General features: G+C 43.1%; 1 protein-coding gene across 1 annotated transcript in view; it reads right to left on the bottom strand.

The window, feature by feature from the left end:
* Positions 1-2,408: 2,408 nt before the first annotated feature.
* The window catches only part of LOC122186918 (SAP30 binding protein), a 29,524-nt gene continuing 8,806 nt past the window's right edge, over positions 2,409-23,126 (bottom strand). The window contains exons 3-10 of the mRNA XM_042883965.1: positions 16,197-16,239; positions 9,716-9,804; positions 6,971-7,062; positions 6,459-6,519; positions 5,959-6,010; positions 5,533-5,591; positions 4,221-4,305; positions 2,409-3,569 (exon numbers count right to left, since the gene is read on the bottom strand). Coding sequence (XP_042739899.1) covers positions 3,388-3,569; positions 4,221-4,305; positions 5,533-5,591; positions 5,959-6,010; positions 6,459-6,519; positions 6,971-7,062; positions 9,716-9,804; positions 16,197-16,239 — 663 coding nt within the window. The 3' untranslated portion in view covers positions 2,409-3,387. The remainder of the gene's footprint in view (positions 3,570-4,220; positions 4,306-5,532; positions 5,592-5,958; positions 6,011-6,458; positions 6,520-6,970; positions 7,063-9,715; positions 9,805-16,196; positions 16,240-23,126) is intronic.

The following is a 23,126-nucleotide window of genomic DNA, read 5'->3' as shown; positions in this document are numbered from 1 at the left end:
GAATAGGAAAGAAAACCAACACCTCAAAGCACGGAGGTGGGAGAATAAGGCTTCAGAAGGGCGGCAACGGCAGAACCGAGCTGCCAAGAATGACTTCAGCAGGGCTGGGAGGCAGCTGCCCTGGCACTGAAGGTGGACCAGCAAATAGCATTCAGCTGAGGAATGTGGTTCCTTCAGCCCTCTGCAGATCAGCAGTGGTCACACAGCCCTCAGCAGGACCACAACCAGGCAGATACCCAACAAGCAGACCAGCCAATGCTCCTGTTCCAGGAGGCCAAGCTCTCACAGGCCAGGAAAGAGTACTTCCCATCCGTGTATCACTTGTGAGCACCTGATCCCACCTCTCTCTCCTTCACAGCTACCAACCTGCATGCCATGCTCTCAGCAGCTGCACAGCAGCTTTTCCCTCCATCTGCACTGTGTAACTGTATTGCTTCCGATAGCAGCACAGGAGATAAACAAGAGCAACAACCCATTGTTCTAGCTGCAAGCTTGTTATGTAATGGTTGGCACCCCTATTTCAGCTTTTTGGAAAGGAGAGAGGGAAAAACCCAAATCATTCCCATTTCAGGGCAGCTTTCTCTATACAATACTCGATGAGAATAAGCTGCACAGCCTGTTAGTCACTCTAAAGCTGCTGCTCCAGGTGCCCCACTGCCACCTCTGCTCAGCTTGTCTCAGCCCACCAAAAAGCCTGTTAGGAAGAATATGACCAATCCATACTGATGAGTATTTTGCCTGGATGCTGTCATTCCATGCCATGAACAGCTCTGGTCATTAAGCACACAAAGAAATCCAAAGATCTGGAATGACTGTGGATACTGCAGAGCAAGAAGGCATGGGGGGGCATGGAAAGAGGAAGGGTGGGGTGTCAGGATGCACGGTACAAGTAAGATACTTGCATTTAAACAGCATTCAGCAGCTTCTGTAGTTAAATGATTCATCTTCCCAAACACGTGGGGCATTTGCCCTGTGCCAGGTGCCAAGCAGCAGGCTGGAGCCCAGCTGCAATTCACAGCTGATAACACTTCTTCTGTCACACTCTTTTTCTCCTCTTGCCAATGCATCCCCTTGGTTCACGTTCAGCTGTGTTCTGGTAGCTACTTTCAAAAAATATAATAATAATTACAGAGTTTCCCATGCTTACTTTACCTGGTATGGTAGAGCATACAGAGATACAAGTGCTGACATGTTTAACTAGGTGTGTAATTAATGGTTCCTTGTAATCAAGCTATTTCATCTAGCACAGTTACACCAGGTTATGATCAAGAGCAAGCATTGCTGTGCTCAGTCAGATTCAGTTCTTTGCTCACACAGAACACAACCCTTCCAAGTCATTAATGAAAGTGAGAAACTGAACATAAGCAGAAAGAAAAAAGTCAGGAACCAATTTCCCACCGTGGCACTGTAAGGAGTTTTTAAAAGATCCTATCTGCATGGTTTCCTTCTCTTTGTGACCATTTCTGATCCAGCAGCCCCAGGACCTGCAGGACATCAGCAGAACACAGCCAGTCAGCATGAAGTCACACTCTTCCCCACCAAAGCTGACAGTGCTTAGGTTCATTCTGTCGATTTGGTGCAGTGAATGCAATTCAAACTCTCCCACTCTGCGTTTACCATCAGTTATCAGACAGGGAGCAGGAATGGGATGCAGAGGACAGGCTGGCACACCTGGTACCAGGCAGCACTGCTGTGTATTGGCTCACAGCCCAGCCAGATTGAGTTCCACTCAGTTTCGTGCAGACTCACTCACAGCACACACATTGAGGACATTCATTAGAGGAATGTTCGTTGCTCCAGCAGCCCAGACCTCCCACCCCCTGCTCCTAGGACTAAACGAATTGCACTGATCATTCTTGTGCCCCATTGGTCAATTAATCTATAGAGCAAAACGAAAACCTGCAGCAGCTGGTGCCTCTTCTTTTTCATTTCATTTAAACCTGCTGTACCTTCACCCACACACCGTTCAGCAGAACTTCAAAGGTGGAATTATCTATTCCACCTACCTCCACAATGTGAGCAAACTGCCTCACCTGCTGCTGAGCTCCATTCATGATGACTGACCTCCACAGATGGAGATTTTATGGGAACCCCAGATGACTTTTGAAGAAGCTTAAGATGATGGAACAGGTTTGAAAAATTACCATTGAGAACAGCTGAGTCACCAATTATTTCAGGACATCCTCTATAATCAAACCATTCCCAATCCAGGTAATTGAACACCTTTTTTCTCTTTTCCTCCAGTGTCTGAGATATAAAAAAAGAGAATAAATCAGTAACAAGACAAAACTTCATGGCACCCATCTCCCATGGATGTACTGCATATCTGCCTGTTTTCTGTAACCAAAAGTACAAAAAAAATGGGTGCTTATTTTCCCTTACCAAGATAAGAAATGCAGACACATGAATGACACCTTTTTTTTTTTTTTTAAAGACTTTCAATATTTATAATAATTTCTGCAACACAAGTAAGAAGATTTATACAATAAAATTTTTAAACTGAAAATACTTTTTTCACAACATTGGAGCAAGCAGTGACTGCCATGTGTGCACTGTGGGGTAGGTCACTATCCAGAACAAAGACAACATCACAGCCAGGACCAGATGCTCTCCTGTAACTCCAAACTCATCCCATGACAATGAAAGGTTTCTGCACAGGTCTTTGCAAACGAATTAACAAACCAAATCTCTGCAGCTTCTGCATAGGAATCTCCATCCTTGAAAGATGGTAACATGACAACGTCAGTACAGTGACCTCAATATTTCAGCTATTAAACACGTAATCACCAAGATACACACAGATATGCACACAGGTACAGATGTCAGTATGATAACAAACAGTCCATCTACGCTCATAGATGCAGACTGAGCTTCAAGTCTCTGCTACACATTTGAGGATGGGCACTGACCAAGTCTCTGCTTCACACCCCTTGAAGCTGAGCTGGCACGTTCAAGGGAGGTGCATATCACAAGAACAGCCTTTGAGGATGATCTGGAATAAACAAGGGCAATGCTGATATTCCCTCACTGCTTGTTTATCTTTCTGTTTTTAAATATTAAAAAAAAAAACAACGTTAAACCAGACTTGCAAGGAGGACAAGAACCTAAAGCAGTAATACAACAAATAAAATGTGTATCTCATCTTCCTCCAGCACAATACAGAGGTTGGTTCCTCCTGAAGCAAGAAGAGAGGCATTGTCGGCAGAGGTCCGTTGGTGTGCGCACACAGCTGGCATGCCTGCTCCTGCCCCCATTCCTCCAAATGAGAGCTGTGGTCTGTTTCAAAGAATCCTGTCACCATTTACCAAAGGTGAAAGCCACCCCTCCCTTTCAACAACAGTGGTTTTGATGACAATTCAGTCCAAAAATCCAAGCCCAGCGTGCTGGTCACTGCTTTGCCTTCTTCACAATGGTGCCAACAGCTGATATGACTGTAGTTTTGGATCCACTTGCACTGGTTGTCACTGTGACAACTCCTGGCAGTGTGGCAGTAGTGGTGAGGATGGTGGGCTGAGCTATTGTTGTTACAGGGATGGCCGAGTCCCATTTGCTCTTCCTCTTCTGTGCATCTGCAAGTTTCATCAAGGAAACAAGGATTAGCATTGTGTTAAAAGTTGCACTAAATCTTTCCTAACAATCTGTCTCATCAACTCTTAATATACTCTGCTTGACTAGGCAGCTCACATCAATTCAGCATGCACTGCTTATAAATGCTGAGGAGGAAAAACAACCTTATAATCAGGAGTCAAACTCTACATGTGAACTCCAGCCAAATGGGAGACAGTTGACTCCTTGCCCCAAAGCATGTTTAATTTTAACACAGCACATGTTTTTCAGTTGCTCCAGCATGGGCACAAGACGCGCTCAGTCTTTAAAGTTTTAAAGGTTTCCAGTTTAAAAGGCAGGCTGTAGGCAAGAGAATAAGTTTTCAGTCTTCCAGTTCTCTACAGATGCATCAGTCCTAAGAACACTCCAACTACAGACATCACAGGATTTCCTGACACCCTAATAAAGCACTGCACTAACTGTCCTAGGCTTCCACTCTAGAAGGACAGCCATAGGATACAGGAACTAGAGGAAAGCTAGTCCTCTAGCACCTGAAAGAAACACTGTCTTGTATTATACAATCAGTAAGGAGCTCTCAGGGGTCCCAGGAACCCATGAAGCACAAATCCCAGCATTACTGCAGCTTAATACATATGGATGCAACTGGCCTTTACCTCCAACTGTAGTACTGGCTGTCGTGGTTGTTGTAGAGGCAGCACTTGTTGTTGTGCCCTTCTTAGTGCCAGTCACAAATTCAATCTGGGAAAGGAGACACAAATAGGAGGAGAAAGGGGAGAAGATAAAAAATAAAGTCTTAATTTATGGGGTTTTTTTTGTTTGTTTGTTTTAAAGAGAAAAAACCCTGCAGAAATTAAGCTACTGCTTTCGCATCACATGAGGCTTTGGTCTCAGAGCTGGCTGGCACACGGGAAGAAAGATGTAGACCTGAGGTCAAAGAGTCCTGAAGCCATAATCATCAATGTTCCCTGTGTCTCAGCTCTGAAGTCTGGTCTGATAATCTGTCTGTCAACTGCTACAAGCATAGGAATAACCCAGAAAGGACAGATCATGGTATTAAAATGTACATTTATATCATTAGGAAACCCTGTGTTTTTTCCTTTAAAAAACTTGTAGGACAAGTCCCTACCTGCATGATTTACTGCAACTGCATCACAGCAAGAAACCTAGCAACAAGAGTTACAACAGCATGCAATCCCAGTTTTCAAAACTGCAGATATGGGCGAGGACATAATCAGATACCTGGGTTACTGTGCCAAAAAACAAAACACGTAGCAAGATACAGCATGCACAGCACAAAAAGAAACCTCCAGGTACTGAGTTTTAAAGGAGCCTTCTGCAATATTAGAAAGCAGCCTCTCAGTTTCAGCTGGGTTTCAGTCTTCCAATGCCAGCTGCTAGCTAAAACACAACACCACTGCAGGACAGGGAAAAGATCCTCCAAAGCCCCTGTGTTCTTTCTAGGGGGTACCAGAGAATGCATGTTTTGTGCCCAGACATTCCCATTTAAAGTGAAAGTATGCTCAATATTACTGGATACTGGAAGCAAGACAGCAAGATCAAAGAGAATAAAAAGCCCATATTCTCTCACAATGAGGTATGATGAAATTAAACGACCAGGCTGCACCACCAGGCAAAGTGTCACAGATTAAGAAAAAGGCCATTCTTTGTGGAATATCTGGTTTGTAACTGGCTTATGGCACACCATGTTGTGAGCTCTGGCTTAAAAATACTGACAAAACAGGAACAAAGCCAGTGGAATAAACAGCCTAGAGAAATGGACCTATAAGGAAGGGCAAACAACTTGATGTGCACAGCTTGGAGAAAACATTGTGCAAGAAAAGACAGAACCAGGCAAAATGAAGCACGGAGTGTAGATCACAAAAACCAGCAAAGCAGCAAAACGAAACTCAGCAGGGAAACAAACAGAAGCCCTGCATCTCAGCCTCTCCTGGCTTTAATGGCTACCTTTGTGCGCTCCTTCTTGGCCTTCTCCAGTTTGTCCATTTCAATCTTCTGAGCTTTTGCTGAGAAAGAACAGAAGTTACAAGAAGCACTAGAAACACTACAGAGCTATCCCTGTCTCACACATTATAAGCAATCACACATTTCAAACTATAAAAACTACCATAAATCTACTTTTTTTTTAAAAAAAAAAAAGCATTACTGCTCAAAATTAATGATTTCAGATGAAAACACCACAGAACTGAATTAAATGCTTCCCAGGCTGATAAGCAGCAACAACATTCATGCACACCCAACCAGAATGACAGAGTTAAAAAGCAACATGTGATGCTTTTCATTTCTAAAGGTGAAGGTTGCAATGCAGTTCATTAACTACAAAACACAAAGAGCTAAATTAGGACAGGAAGAAGAGAGATTTCCTGGAATTACCTAGTGCCTCATAATATGAATCCTCTGACCAGCCATGAGGATCAAACATGTCCTAAAGATGAAAAATAAAGTCACATTAGGGCTATATGGTCACATATATAAAAACCCAGCTCAAAAATGAATGTTTTGCTTTTCACTGACAATATTCATTACTGATGATTTCTTGCACTTCACTTTTATAGGATTGTGTTATGTTGTGAATGAATAAACAGCTTTGAAATCAAAAGGATGTTGGGAGCAAGACGTGCATTCTTCTGCTGTTCAGCTTCCATCCCAAAGGAGTACACACTTCAGCAGTTTTTATTCAGAGTCATTAAAGCAAAGTTGGAGGCACCAAGGCTCAGCACCACGTGAAAACATTCACTTCAGTACAGAGGATCAGACAAAAGTTCCCTTGCAGGACCTCTAAACAGGCAGGCTAAGGAAAGCCAAGTGCAAGAGCTCACAGCCCTACATCAGCTTTCACCCACTGCCTTGACAGGTAAAAAACTGCATCTCACCTTTGGATAATTTGTACCAAGTTCATCAATGGAACAGAACTGGATCAGCTTTTCATAGATGCTGAAAACAAGAAAAGGACAGAGTTTACCTCTAGCTCATTCACCCTTCTTTAAATAGAAATGTTTCAGCTTTTTAGTAAAAAGAAATTGTCACCTCTTAATGTTAAGAGCAAAACTAGAGTCTGTGCAGTTGTGCTTGCTGCAGTGGATGCAGCATGCTGTTAACCACATTATTTCCCACTTCCCTCGGGTCAATCTCCCAGCTCCCACAGCAGACACTCTCCAAACTATTTCATCCAGAGCATGTACAATACTTGAAAACCTATCTGAAATGCTGATCTAGTTATTGCCCCAAAGAAGAGTTTTACTCTTTCAGTTGCAGTCAAACGACGTCTCTCCATTTTGTAAGCAGCAACACCTCTTTCTCAGGATCCTGCTCCTGCCACAGCTCCAACAAGGAGCAGAACTCCTTGATTCTGCTATGTGGTGCTTTGGAAAAGATGGTGGCTCACCTGGGGTTGCGGAATTCCTTTTTCCTTTGAATGATGTAGTTCATATCCATGCCCTCTTTTATTTTCCTCTCATACAGCTTTTGAATCTTATCCTAAGGGAACAAGATTACAGGGTGAGCCAATACAGAAGGGGTGAGTGTTCCAGCTGACTATCAAAGCATACATGTGGAAACAAGACAACTGAACCAGTGACCTCCTTGCATGCAGAAAGGATTCCACCTCTGCCCTAAGGCTAGGCAGTTTGGTTAGTACAGAAACTTCCTGCTTTAAGGTCTGACAGCATCTTCTCCATGCTTTCATGGATAAGGCAATTGGTCTTTACACTTTCTGAAAGCTTCACTGTTTAAAGGTTTGTATTCAAGGCATCAGTGCACACTCCTTCCCTTCAGTAGACAGCAGAAACTAGATCCAGGAGGGATAGGTGAATTCCATGAAGGCTCTTCCACAACATGAAGAGGCCATTCCACACCTCTTCAGACTGAAGGGCATCTGAAGATCAGCTGCTGGGTCACACTGTGTAAAAGTCAAGGCTCATGCTTATGACTGAGAAACAGGTGAGCAGAGCCAAGCTGTGCTGCGCTACAGACACAACATGATCAGCAGGTACTGCTGGTGGGGAATGCTGGCAGCCAAACACTTGCAGGAATGCACTTTAAATCCCTCCTGAGAATATCTCACTGAAGCCAGGACTTCAGACTTTCAAGATGGGAGAGGTGAGTCAGTTTTCCTTTGTTTCTTCTAGATAAGCTGCTTAATGTCTTCCTCTGTACAGGGAGTCAACTGAAATACAAAACTGGCCGTTGTCTAAGAGTTTACAAACTGCTGAATAAAAGAGAACTGTTATAAAACTAGTATTTCAACCAACATTAAAAAAAGACCTTCACAAGATACATTTTCACCAGGTCCTTGCAAAATCAGCATGAAGTGCATGTGTGGTAAGTGCACATGGGGTAAGTTTGGAGGATCATCTGCAAAAAGGAGGCTAATTTGGGGAACTGAAATGACTGAATAGGTGTCCCCTTTTGTGTCCTTCCCTTGGATGCAACAACACAGGTCACATTCATAATGTCCACAAATAAGAAACTAGTAGGTCACCTTCATAACAAGGAATATTCCCTTTGACCAAGTTCAAGGTATAGTTTATTAGGAGAAAAGCTAACAGAAGAGAAACACATTAGCAGTAAAAGCCTGTAACATTCTGAATCTGAAGAACAATCCCATCCCCTTGCTTAAAGTGCTCTAAGATGTGGTTTGACCCTCCAACAGAGGACAAGTTCTCTCCTTTGATTTTACACTGTAAACTGCTCTCAAAGGGAAAGAGAATCTGCTTTAGTATGTCTGTACTCTCAAGCTCTGTTCATTCCTCAGATCTAAGGCACTAACTCATTGATGTCAGAACAATAGAATCCTCCTACAGCATGCAAGGACAAATGGGTGCGCCCAGGTATACTGAGCGGAGAAGAAAGCATGATCTGCATTGGTGAGTCATTCTGAATCACCATTCCATGGTAGCAACTGACTTTATAGAGCATTCCAGAACTGATTCTTTACTTATATTCTTACTGGGCAAATAACTGCAGTTAAATCTCAAACGAATGGCAGAAAACAGCAGTCAGTGCTTTCATTTGCCTTCTGTTGGGAACAGGAAAACAGAGCAGAAGGTGCTTTCACCCTCCTCCTAGGACAGGAGTTTTGTTACATAGAGAAGACTACATAATTTTGCTCAGACCACAAACCAAGGACTGCCATCAGCAAACACTCAGACCAACTCCTTTGCAGACACTGCAAGCTGGATACAGGGAATACTCCAAACAGACATTACCATTTCTGCCCCAACATCAGAGCCAGAGGCTCAGTTAGTAACTCTGCAAGTCTCAGAATGGTGTGAATCAAGTCCCTAGAAAGACTTTTTGTTAATTAACACCCAATTGATGAATAGCCTTCCATCTTCAAACTCTCATGGAAGGAAACCATGACAGTTTTGCACCAATTTAGTTGGTTATTGAGATTACTTGGATGTAAACCACGGGGAAATTCTTTACCCAGAGAGTGGTGAGGTACTGGAACAGGCTGCCCAGAGAGGTTGTGGATGCCCCGTCCTTGGAGGTGTTCAAGGCCAGGTTGGATGGGGCCCTGGGCAGCCTGGTTTAGCATTAAACGTGGAGTTTGGTGGCCCTGCATGTGGCAGGGGGGTTGGAGATTCATGATCCTTGAGGTCCCTTCCAACCCTGGCCATTCTGTGAAACCAGCAAACACACACATCTGTTTTCTTCTGCTGCATCTAGGTTAGCAGCATGCCCTCTGAATGCTTGTCATCCAGCAACATGTAGGTGGAGAAAGAATCTAGTCAATGCTGCCTCAACTATTCCAGTAAGGGGATTCTCAGATCCATGCAGAATAACAAAGATTTGTTCTCTCCTTAAGAGCTGAGTTTGCTGAAGTCAGAGGACAGCAGCCTTCACAGTAAACTTTACTTCTGATTCGCTGATGAGATCAAGAGCCATCTTAAAATATGACCTACACAGACTGTGGAAAAATTTAGCTTTAAGCTAATGTGAGATTCATAAGCTAAAATTCCTGCAAAATGAAAAAACAAACAAAAAAACAACAGTGTATAAACTCACTTTGTTAGGAACTCAGCGATAATGCTGGATTTTTGACTTGTTGACAAAGACTGAGCAGAGTTCCCAAACGTCCCCCCCTCCCTCCTGAAACATTTCCCAACTTTCCACTTTCTATACCAACCTGCAAGTGGTTAGAACATCTGCCAGGAGGCTCAGGAGGGATTCTGATCTCATCTGGAGACATGTTCCGCACTCTCTCTGAAAAAGAAGCTGTGGAGAGCAAACTGGGCATGAGTTCTGGTACTGTGGAAGGGACTTCAAGCCATGCAGATCACTGAAACATTCTATGCCCTTGCTAGTATGATGAACAGTGAAATAGAATGGGTAAAGGCAACTGGAATGATGTTAACTGGTACTTGTGGCATTTTCAAGGTGCTGAGCAGGAAGCAACTAACCTAAGGCTTAATCAGTGGCAGAATAACAGGATGCTGCTGGATTGGTGTCTACCTTATGCTGTGGCTTTTTCACACTCAGGATCCAAGTTGTATTCTAAGGTGCCTTTTTTATCTCAAAGCAGATCTGGAAAAAGCAAGAATACTCCCTACTCCAGCTGGAATTGTTGGTAAGATCCTCAAAGGCAAAGGATCTGCAGAGGAATGTAAGTATATTCATGGAACATTCATCTATCACCCCGTGTTGAGAGCAACACATCAAGCTCTCCGCTAGTCCAGGTCTTCTATTTACACTTCAAAGTCCTGCTCTAAACAGCCCAGATAATGTGGTAGTCTGATTCTTTGTGAGCATCCCATACCTGTGAGTACCACAGAAGCAGCCTGGCTCATTGCCATTTTTGGGGACATTACCTGCTTGGATCCTCTTCCCTTCAAGACCTGCCCACATGAACCAAAATGGTTCGAGAAGCAAACAACCCTCACCCAATCTGTAGGGAGTGAACCACAAGAAACTGCATTTCATCCTTAAGTTAATATTTCCTTAAGGGGCATTCTGATCCTTGCTTAGAGTCAGACTATTACTAGAAAGAACAAATAGTCCTGCAGGACCAAGAACAGACCAGCAGAGCACCAGCTTCCTACAGCTGTTTGTGTTGGGATACACCATTACAGAACCTGACTGCTCCCTAACGATTAGTGTACAAAAACATCAGCAAAAGAAACAGTCACATTCCCTCTATTACTGGCTGCCCTCCCACTCAGTTACAGGAAACCCAGGGAGCTTTCTAGCTGAAGTCTGAGAGCAGAGCACTGTGCCACACTTAAGCCATGGGGATTGTTTTCAACCATAATTAGTACAGAGAGTCACAGTCTGTAGTGGAAAAAAAGACCCAACACCAGCACAGCAGTTGCATTGAGCAAGTCTTTCATATTTGTGGCTCCCCAGTTATATATGCTGGAATAAAAACAGCTTGAACTGAAAAATCCAGCACATTCGAGTCCAGCTCCTTTGACTTAATGCCCAGCCGTTCCCAAAGGGCAAACACTGGCATTTGAGCACAGCATACACTTCTGCCTTCCAGCACAGACCATCAGATAGCTGAGGTTGCAGATAATCAACATTACACATGTTCAGTGCTACTACAGTTTCTGGTTCTTTTACAAAAATGTAGGAGACTATAAAGGACACCAAGGATGACATCCTTTGGGATGCAAAGCTGGCAGGCGACCATTCATTCTCTTTGATCAAGATGTTGTTGAGGGTTAAATTCTTCAGCGGTTGCTAGCAATGAACAAAAAGTGTCCTTTGGCATTTACTAAGAGGGGGCCTCTATGGAGGAAGGAAGCTTGCCAGAGCCCCTACAGAAAGGCAGGGAAACTCCGTGACAACAAGGCAGACATTTATTGTAAGTTACAACTGCTGATTGGATGGCATAGCTTCTAATTTAATTAGAATTTCAGGAACCCTAAGAGACAGTAGCAAATAGACAGAGGTGTTCATAATAGAAAGCACACCAGGCATTCCGGAAAAGGAGAAAGCTGATTAATGGCTTAAGGGATTCACAACACCAGCAGGAACATTAAAAAAAATAAAAAGGCCACAAACCAGATTTCATAAGGCAAATAAATATCCTAAAAAGCAAGCCTGGACATCTCATTGGCTCCTCATCTTCACAGATGACCAGAAAAGCCACAGGGAAGCAACACATCTATGGGTAGGGGCACTGTGGGCTCGAACTTGGGAAATACAGTACCAAACTTGGCCCAGAACTCTGCAAGGCAGTCATTCAGCAATCAGTTCAAAGCTCCCATGAAACAGAAATGACACTGGAAGATGAACAAGAGCTTCCACTGAGACAGTACATTTTTGCCCATAACTTTCCAGGTTTCAGTCTTCATTTGCCCTTTTGTTTGAGCCATGTGAAAACAATAATTTCACAGCATTATACAGATGGGGGAAAGCATCTCAATAGTTCATCATGAAGTAGGACACTTTTGGCTACAGCTTTCCCACTGTACGTGCATCATGTTCCACCTGGCAAATCCAGCACAGACATGAGCACAGGAACATTCAGCATTACTCAGTTATTTCATCACATCACAGCCAGTTTGAGAAGCCACATCATTAGGAAGCAAAAGATGAGTTTTACCCCTTCAGGCTTATATACAGTAAGAAAGTGCAAATAATTCATGCCCTTGAGCAGTCTTCCAACTTCTTCTCCAAAGAGGTATCAGCAAGGCCAACTTCACGGCCACTTCCTACCAAGCCACTTCTGTAGAGGAAGGGGCAGCATGGATTGTCATTCAAGAGGATCCTGGAACTTGTATGAATATCCACAGGCTCCTGTGCAAGAGATTTTGTGTTTTCCAAGTCCCAAGCACTGCACTCCATGGCTATACACTGTTGATGGTCAGCTAATGCCAAGGTGTGTCCTCACAGGATACATCCAACTGCTCTGCATATCCTGTTATTTCAGCCCAGATCTAAGCTTTACTTTTACATGACTCAGTGGCAGTGACACTGGCTGCAGATTCCAATTGGTGCAATTGCTGGCTTGCTGCCTACACGATCTCCACGTGGGGACCTCAGGAAGTTGGCCGTTGGCATGATTAATCTCCCCAGGCACACCCAAGTTCTGGCTCATGATAAGTAAATATCTTCCCCTAATCAGATTCACGGCACAGGCAAAGAGCATTAACAAGAACAAAGCTGTAAAACACAGGTCCCACAACCCAGCTGGGGGTTCAGGGGCATAAGGAGCCAAGGTAGTGCCATGCCAGGAACCAAAAGCATCTTACTTGTGAAGAAGGATGTGGCTACCACTCATGCTCAGTTCATGCATCCTTCCATGAGCTGATCTACAAGTTAGAAGAGGAAATTCTCAGGAGAAGCAATAGGTGCTTGGAACTTTTTGTGTTGCAAGTGCAGACAGTGATGAGAGACATTCAGCTGTTCCTGGGCTACAGGGCCATAGCACAGCCAGCTAGCAGTGCATACCTAGCAAACATTCAGCATCTCAGTAGACAACTGAGGATATCTGCTTGCCAGATCCTGAGGAGGCAGATGGATATAGTGCTTCCATTTAATTGTCAGCTTCAGACAGGTGGGTTATTTGGCCACTATATACAACTACACACCATATACAAGAGTACAGAGAGATATTGCATAGCAGGGCAGAAAGTGCCATACTGTGTGCTCAGTTAATTCCAGAATGACTGCTCACAGCCCAAAGGCTATGCCAGAGACAGGCAAAGAGCAAGCAAACCCTGCTTCCTACAGATGAACGTGAAGTCATAAAGAGCAGAGAAAACCAAATGAATAGAGAGCATAGGAGCAGCTGGCTGAACCTGGGGACCCTGAGATGTTGATCACTTGAGGTCTGGAAAAGCATCTTGCCTCAGTCTTCCGAATACCACTGCTCCCTAGATAGGACTGAAATCTCTTGTCCCCTTCAAGGTTCACTTGTGGTTGCCTAAGCAGCAGCATGCAAGGGATTACAGGCAGTATCAGGTGCCAGACTGTCTATAAAGGTTACGCTATGCAAAGAAAAAAAACACACAAAAACAAGCAAAGACCTGGAGGGGGCAATCAGAGGGGCACAGCTTTTCCCTAGAGAAAACACAAATCACTGGTGCCTGGTCTCTAAAACTGCATTCTTTGGCACTCTAATGAAGTCTGCTTGGCATAAACCAGGGTGTGTGGGTTTCTAATTTCCTGGCACCAGAACAGCCAAATCACAGGGAAGAAGTGGAGGCAACAACATACCAGTGAATCACCCATCCATGGGAGGACACTGGTTCCCTTTCTGCTCTGTGGGCTGAGAAATGCAGAAAAAGACCTGCAACTCAGCCATATTTTCTGCTGCTCTGAACACTGACTTTGTGCTGAGATATCCTAAGAGTTGGGAGAACACTTCTTATAGTCCAAAAGGTAAACAACTATGCTGCAAAGAAAAATGCAAGAAGGAAAACAAACAGCATAGAAATACTGTTTTGCAAGGCTGCAGAAAACAGCAGATGCAGACATGCTGTTAGCATCACGTGCTCTTCGGAGTGCTAAAAAAAATAAAACAGAAACATTGGGGCAAAAAATTATCAAAAAACATTTCATATATGCTTCCTTCTCAACCACACAGGAGTTACTGCTGCAAACCTCCCCTCACTGTCTTTCAGGCTTTGGCTGTACAATCATTAATTCTGTATGAAACAAGACAACCATGCAGTTTCCTAAGTGCTCATCCCAGCTGGTTTTTGTGCCAACTGTAGAGCTCATGTTGCACGTGCTCAGCAGATGAGCGAACAGGTCCAGCTGGGAAGCTCACAGAGGAGAAAAAAATAAGAATAAGGAAGGTGGATCAGTTGAATTTACTGCTCAGATGAACTCAGAGCACACAGACTTCAGCACTGTGCCCAGTGGACGCAAAACAGAACGTTGCTTTTGACAGGATCCAGTATTAATGCTGTACCTAAGCAGCTACATAACCACAGACTTTAATGATGATGATGCTGAACAACGTCAGGTTATCTGAGAAGGGCAAACCACAAGCTTTTAATGGAAAAAGCTACTTTGAAAAACTTCTGAGGGAGACTTATGCTTCCACATACTGATATTAAACAAAATTTTAACAAAATTAAACAAAATACAGATTGAAGCAGTTATTTGCTTTGCGTCGGAAAATCTCACACCTTTCTCCATTCAAGAATCCTAATTCTAAAAGCTCAAGCTTCCTGGGAGGGAGTGGTTTTTACATTACACTAACCAAAAGGCTTAGTGCAACAATTGCTTTTCGACTAGATAAGATATGGCCTAATGCAAAGGACCTCAGAGTCCAGTACAGCAAGTATGCCAACCTACACAAAGCTAGCCTAAATGTTGTTCTGTGCATGCCACATTTGGAAGAGGATATGAAAGCTATATTACAACTTTAATCCAGGCTTGTGACTTACCAATACTGTCCCCTATTAGTATCTGACATGCAAGCCCTCTGTGAAGCACTCAAACCTGCATGCAAGCCTTGGTTATCATAAGATACATGAGATTCAGTCTCATCTCCTGAATGGAGCATTCACTTGGAAAAAAGTAGACTGATAGAACTGCAATCTGAGTCTTCTGCTTGAATGAAGAAAGATCTTAACAATACATTGCTCTACAAGCACAGAGCTTCACTCATTTGTAAAGCAGAGAATTAAGGGCAGATGGTTCTCAGATATTCCTCTGTACTTTTTCCCCTACATGCTGTTGTCTCATCCGTGTTTCTAATGTTAATTTTGGGGCATATGAGCAGTCTGGATGAAAATCTCCATGGTATTCTGTGATAAGACTTGGTTAAAGGAGTTTTGCCCTCTAAGGGGCAATATTTCAGTATAGGCATTGGGTCGGTGCAAAGCATGGGCAGGCCAGAACTTAAATGCAAAAATTCAGGGTGATGACTGCTTTAGGGGTCACAACTTGGCATCTAAGTATTTACTGCCCCATATCTTATTTTACATTTACTACAGTGTGCCTGAAATACTACAGCTGAGCCTGGAAAAGCTGGCTTGATGGATAATTAAGTCAATTCTAAACTCCCCATTTTTTTATGGTACTACCACCTGCTACCATACAACTGTACAAGTAACCTCAGGAAGAAAGGGTTAGTGTGAGATAGTGCAAGCTTCAACACAAAATACAACACTTTACAGCCCCACAGAGATCAAGCAGAGGTTTCTATTTCAAGCTGACTGCACTGGATTTTTCCAATATTTTTTTTCCAAATCTAATAATGGTGCAGTGAATGAGATGTCACATATAATTTCCAACAACCATTACAAAGCACACAGTACTCCACCTAAACATTGCTACACTGAAATTTTTGAAGTCACAGAGCAAAACACCCCCCCTCACTCCTGGTTAAGCCAACTCTCACAAAAGTATCTAGAAAAAGCTACAGCTTTATTGGTGTTTTTCTAGACAAGCCCCAACCCAAGCTACCCTTTACATCTCTCTGAAACATGCAATGTATTTTCAGGCATGGTACTATTCCTAAAAGACAACTGCATTGGGAAAATTCCACTGATGTAAAACACCAGAGGCAGTAACTCAAACTACAGCGTCGCCAGGACAGAGTGAAGATGCTTTTCTGTTGGTTTTCTTTTTTCTCTATACTAACAAAAGGGAGAACCTAGAAGGTCTAACTTGGAAGAAAAGTGAATACTTCTGAACAAACTTACCAACTAGCTCCTGAGGATCTCTTTTCTCCAGTTCTGAGAATTCCTGGGAGAAAGAGGACAGAAACAGATTTCCATTAAAATACACTTCCAATCGAACAAGCCACGTTGTCCATTTGTTTAGAAACTTACATCTTACTTCTGAGACAAAAGAACATCAATTAAGAATGAAATGCATTTTATTAGATAATAGAGCAATGTTTGTAACATGGAAAGTCAAAGCCTAACAGGATGCACCGCTTCCTTTCAAAGCTGAAGTCTAAATTTAACAGAAGAATTAGGATTTTGTTCCTTTGAGTCCCAAACACTCAGCGCCTTTTGAATTCTGCAAAAATGACAGCAACTGCAGGCTTTCCTCAAAAAAGATCAGGCCATAAATTCTCCATTTTTTGGTGCCTGGCCCTTGGCACAGGCCAAGAGTCAATGTTTCAGAGCATTCACATTTGGGAAGAATGCTCTGCTGGCAAGTCTGTCTTGGCTGCTGCTTTCCAGGAGCTGATCTGTTCATCCAGGAGCTCCAAGGTGAACCACTGACTTGCATACTCTGTTTAGAGATCTTCAACACAACCAGTCAGTCCTTCCTTCATTACATTAATATAAATTAAGGCAGCTTCAATTGCAGGAGCACAGCACATGTTTGGACTACAGTCTGCTAAGTAGGAGTGTTATGCAGGACAAGACATTTGTAAATACACTTTCACCACGCTGAGAGTAACATTCAAGCATTTTGGTACTTATGTTAAGCCCCAGGGGAGTCACAAGCAATACCATCTCAGCTTCTGAAATAGTATCAGCTGTATTCTAACATTGTCCTCTCCCCCTGCCTCCCTCCCTAAGACTTTTTGTGACTCACTGGACTGCGTGTCCAAAATTCCTCAGTGCCTCTGAACACAGAAGCTATTCATTCAACCTGACACAGACAAAATGCTGTCTCCTCGCTGCTTGGTAACCAGGCTCTAAATCCCCTCCTTTACTCCATTTCCAGTCAGGTGAGAGATGGACAAGGTGAGGAGAACAGAGCGAGGTCAGCATCTGGGAACAGGCTGGGTCAAATTCACACTGAAAACTCAAAAATTTCCAGAGAAACCAGAGCCCTCACGGAGCAGAAAAACAAATTCTTTGTGTGTCACTCGCTGCTGTGTGGCATTTTTTTTTTAATAGTCATTCATGAAAAAAAGCACTGTTTCTCCTTAAGTACGCTTGGATCACAACAATAAAAGGCTGAAGTTATTTTAGAAAAAAGAAAAGGACACGAAGGAACACGCATCTCCTTGCTGGCCAGCTGGCAAGGCACCAGGATCCCAGCACAGCTTCCAGCCGCTCTAAGCCAACGCTCTCGATGTAACACATCAACACCTCTTCTCCTCCCAGGGTCTTCAGAACAGCAGGGGAAAAAAGATAAATGAGAAACAGCATTTCAAAGCAAGATGTGCCATGAGAAGGAGTTCTCTGGTGGGAGCACTGGATATGAATTCAGCTGCATCCTCCACGGACCCAGCATGAAAGAGCGGAGCCTCATGTTACCACCAGGGAAACGGAGATGATTCCACAGTAACTGTCAGATTATGAGGACAAATTCAGATTGTACAGAAGTGTTGCACACAGGCTGGAAAGGTTCATAAGCTTCCCTTACATCTGTAGCTCTGTATCCAGGAGCAATATCATTATCCATTCGGCAGCAAATGTTTGGCCCTGCACAGCCTGGTCTAGTATTGAACGTGGAGGTTGGTGGCCCTGCATGTGGCAGGGGGGTTGGAGATTCATGATCCTCGAGGTCCCTTCCAACTCTGGCCATTCTGTGATTCTGTTAGGTCAGAAGGCTGCTCCACCTCCCTGGGGGGGAGAACTTGCTGCCTACATATTTAGGTTTTCACCTTGGTTTGAAACAGCAAACAAATATTTGGTGGGATGAAAGGAGGGCTGCCATTGTTTCAAACTTAACTGAATTACGTTTTGCCAACTTCCCAATTTTTTGTTATGAACAGACTTGAGAGGGAAGAGGAAGAAATAGACTGCTTCCCTGAGCACCTCCAGATCCCCAACCTTCACCCAGCACTGTGCTTCTTGTTCCATTAACAATCCCACTGCTTTCCTGCCCAAGCCATCAAGGAGGAAAATCCCTAAAGTGACTGTCTGTACCAAACATGTCCTCAAGCAACCCAACAGCACGGCCAAATTCAGGAGCTTTAGACACGGCTGCCCTCTGACATGGCCTGTTAGCAGGGTTACAAGGGTATGAGCTGCATTTCTGAAGTTTTTAGAAGCCTGTTTTCAAGTCTCAGGAGCAGCACACAGGATGCAAGCAGTAGTATTCTGAGGGACAATTTGATGGCCCAAACCTCCCCAGGTACGTACCACACGCTAGACAAATCTCTTTCTAAAGTCAGATGTGTTGAATAGCACGTTTCATGAATTTCTGGAATTTGTAAGTTTCCTGCAACTAGAAGTAGATATTTCTTTAACTTATACCTTTCAATCTTAGAGCTTCATCACGAGCCCACTCAGTGTACAACAGGCCAACTAAAGCCAGCCTTAAGCTGCTGCTGTGTATTCATCTGCCCACATTGCCTACCCTCATTCCACCACAGCCACTCAAGCAAGTCCAGTCCATACATCCTCAGGTCAAAGCTAAGACATTAGAAGCCCTAGAGCTACATCAAACAAAGGAGAACAAACTTGCTAACATTATAGCCACACCTCACTCCCCAGAGGATATGAATTTTGCTTACTGACGAGTTTCACCCACTGCTCCATCATTAGCAAGCTGAAGACATCAGCACAGCTTTTCATTAAGTTGGATTGCTTTCAAGCCTCCCAAATGCCTTCCAAAAACAAAGGGTTGACCGACTCATGCTACAGCATCTGCTTGTATTTGCTTGGTTTACTGTCCAACACCATAGCAAGGCAAGTACCAACAGCCTGACCGCAGACATACAGCTTGGCAGACAAGAGGTTTAAGAGAAGTCTTGTTCAAACCTCTCAGCATCTGCTGAAGATCCAGGAATTCAGAACAGTCAAACCTTTGGTTGAATAACACTCCCAAAAAGATTCCTTACACTTTCCTTGGCTAATTTAAGTCTTGGACAAACACTAAATATAATGAGTTGATCAGAAGAAGGGACAGAATTTTTTAAAAAAACAAACATTTTCTGCAGATCAAATTCAATATTGTGGTTCAATGAGACAGAAAAATCAGTAAATGGGGGTAATGAGGGACAATTAATACTGCAGAGCTACGTTTTAGTTGTGAGAAGGAAGATGTATACTATGCACAGATAAGATTTCTAAAGCAATGCCAAGGCTTTTAAACAATGGAACATTTAGAATATAACTGGACTTGGGGAAACCATCTAGATCCATTCAGGGCAAGTTTATCTCTTTATAGATTGCTACTTCAACATCCAGTCCTATATACCAGCATCTAATATGAAGATAGCTGAGTGGTTCCAACATTACATCAAATCTCTCCATCAGAGTCAGCTTACAAAAGCTATTAGAGCCCTCAAATATCCCAGAGCTCCAGACAGTACTTACTGGGTTCTATTCCATTTGGATCCTGATCACTGAAAGCACAGTTAAGATATCACTGGCAGCCCCTTCCAATACTGCACAGTTTTCACAAACCCAACCTCTGAAGGCTGTACAGGAGCACCTCTGAGTTGACTTTAGCATCCAGGCTCTCACAGCTTACACAAAGTCAGCTTGATGCATCAATTATACTGAAAATTATCTCTAACATCATTGAAATACAAAGCCCATGCAAGAAAAAGGCGTTCCCTGCTCATTCTTTTTCCTCTAGCCTCTTTATTCCATCTAGTATTACATGATGACCCCTAAGAAAGCTAGACTAAGATTTAAAAAAAAAATTAAAAAAAAGCAGCATTGCATTTTTCTCTCCACATACTCTGTAAGCTGATTTCATTTTGCAACCTGGATTTCACAAGATCAGCTGGTAAAGGCCCTGAAGACAGATGGCTCTGCTCCAGCAGACCGACTGGAGTTAGCCAAGGGATGCCACAGCAGCTCAGATCCAAGTTGGGAGAGGACTTCAGGACAGCATGACAAGCAGGAGACAGATTCCTTTCCCTGATCCAGACACTAACAAATGACAGCCTTTGAAGAGCATAAACTGCTAAGGGCAAAGTAATAAAATTTTAACATCTAACTGGCCAACCGAGATAAGTCACAACTTCTGTGCACTTAGGAGTGATTCTGCACACCACAGATACCACCTCACAGATGGCAGAAAACAGTTACTGCAGCACTGCTCCTGGACACAGCCAGGAAAAGGTTTTCCATTTCCATTTCTAGCCCAGACAAATGCTTTCTTCAAGCCCTGGGAAAGGCAATGCTGCCTGTGAGATCCTAGCTGATAGGAACCCAGTCTGACAGTTAGGTTTTCAAGATTTGTAATCAGTTAAGGAAGAACAGTGAGCAGAAAGTGGATGTGCATTTGCACAGGAGGAGAGCAACACTTTGGCTTATGACTACATCTCAGTGTGGTGAGATATGGACCGTTTTTTCAATAATAGTGTTTCCATTCAGTTACATTTAAAAAAGCCTCTGCTCAGGTTTCATGGAGAAGAAAAACAACCAAACACAGTCCTTGCAGTGTTAGAACAGAGATCAACGGAAGGAAACAAAAACAATATGAATCTGAGACTGATGAATTCGAGTTTGGAAAGCCTTGCCCAGAACAGCTTTATTTAATGGAAAGAATGAACTGACTTACAACAATGCTTGCTAAATCCTTCCTGAAACAAGATCCATAAATCCAGTACAAAGCTCACATTGGACATAACCACTGGCACTATTGCCAAAGGGTACAAATCCAACCTTCAATTTCTCATAGAGGCAGTCGCATCTGCAGGTTGTTAGCACAGGTGTACTTCAAGCTATAAGAAATGGTTGAGCAGGGAGATGGGGAAGAAAGACAACAGAAGGTGATCATTTTAAGTTATAAGCCATAAAAAAAATGGAGACATCAATGCCAGATTTGCCACCACTCAATTGCTTTCCCAGACTTGCAGTCAACTTAGCACTGCAGCTTCCTTTTTCCACACTCTTCCAGTTAGCATACATTCAAAAAAAAGTAGTTAGAAATCTTCCAGTCACCCAACAACATATTCTTTTCCCAGAGATGCTGCTGCACACAGACAAAGAGATCTGAAACCAATTTAGCCTGACACCCACAAAACTAGTAAGCCAGTCCCACTGTTGTCCTGTTGTCATGCCAGTGGATAAGTGAAGATATTAATGCACAGAGTTTTTCAGTTTGGACAAAGGGAACACAAGGGAACTACAGTACAGTGCTTTTATTTCCCCTCTCCCCACCTTGTTGGGGTTTTTTTTTTTTTGTATTGTGAGATAGAAGAATCCCAAGAGAAAGCCCGAAACAAGCCCATTTCCTACAGCTATATCCTGTTTGCCAACTCCAATATACAGCTCTGGGCAAACTGCCTGCTACAGGATAAGAAATTTAACTAAGAAAAAACTGCAGGAACCATAGTCTAGGTACCAAGAGCAGTACAGCAGCTTAGAAACAAGCTACCCATGGGAATCAACTGATATATTCCTCTCCAGTGAAGCAGATACACAGACTACAAACCTACTTCAAGATACTATCATCACAGGCAAAAAGAAAAAAGGAAGAAGTCAGGAAAGAGTCAACTCCTGAGACATTCCTTATTAAATCCTTATCAAATCCTTACCAAAACAAAGACCATGTGCAGCTGACGCTGCTTTTTAATTTTAAGATAAATTAAGTCTGAGATACACCTCCAGTTCATTCCAAATCTATTAAAAAAACACTGAAAAACCCTAAGATCTGGCAACTGGCAAAATGTTTCAGTAAGAAAAGACTTCAGAAGGGAGGCTTTCACTGCATAAAAGCCTGTAAATAACTTCTTTGAAACTTGATTCCATTCACCTGGCATATGCTATCTCAATATTTGACAAAGATATGGCAAAAATAATTTCCAGTTAAGGAACAGGGTGCCAAGACTCTTGTTGGAAAAGCTGAGGGACTATTAATAATGTCTGCCTTACTGTAGTGCTCCAAAGCCACCTGCGTTTGCTGTCCCTATTCTCTCCTCATTCTTGACAGGACTGCTGTTTGGGGGTCTCCAAGGTTAACACTTGCACATCATCCCTCTGTGCATGTGCTTTGTTACACTTGAAATGCAGTCCTAGCTCAGCTCCTGCTAGTCTCCACCAGGAGCAACCATGGTTCATAGAGAGCTTCCTTGATTTGCAGAGCCCACTAACCCCGCTTTCAAGTCAGTTTTGCATCATACTATAAAACAGGAATTCAGAGGTGAAGTACAGGCACCACATGGCATAACTCAAGGTGTCAGGCTACTCTCAATTTATTTTTTTAAACAGACTGCTGCAGTGCAAAATAAAGCTGGGCTGTAAGAAGTCCTGCACCTTTCCCTTGCTGCAGCTGAGGCTTAAGAGAAGTGATAAAATTCAACTTCTTGCACAAGCTTTCTTTCCAAATATGTACCACTGAAAATTCTTCATCAGGTTTGGAATAGAGGTGAGGCATAAAAATATCCTCACTGGGATGCACCCTCCTCCATGAATAGATCCCATGAAGATCTAGCAGATTTTCATCCTTCTGTTCTGATAACAGGCAAGGTGGAAGAAGCTATTTTCTGGTATTTGTTGGTATTGGAGGCAATCCTCCATCTGTGCTGACTGTTCAGATTCTCACTCTGACAAGCACTAACGTGCTAATTCAAAACAGGCTATTTCAGTACAGCAAACAGAAATAATTGCAACAGAACTGGACTTGAAGAACTCAGACCTTTATCAGGTGAAATATGCAATGGAAAGCAGCTCCAGAAAGGACTTTTCTTCAAGTTTAAAGACAAACAGAAGAAAAAGCCTGGCTCTTCCTTGGGAGAAAAGGAAGCCACACCTGTGTCA

This window comes from Lagopus leucura, unplaced genomic scaffold (assembly GCF_019238085.1).
Source record: "Lagopus leucura isolate 7727_CA_CO unplaced genomic scaffold, USGS_WTPT01 Super-Scaffold_100040, whole genome shotgun sequence".
Classification (NCBI taxonomy): domain Eukaryota; kingdom Metazoa; phylum Chordata; class Aves; order Galliformes; family Phasianidae; genus Lagopus; species Lagopus leucura.
The sequence above is the reverse complement of the archived record's forward strand: the minus strand, read 5'-3'. Positions and strand labels throughout refer to the sequence as shown.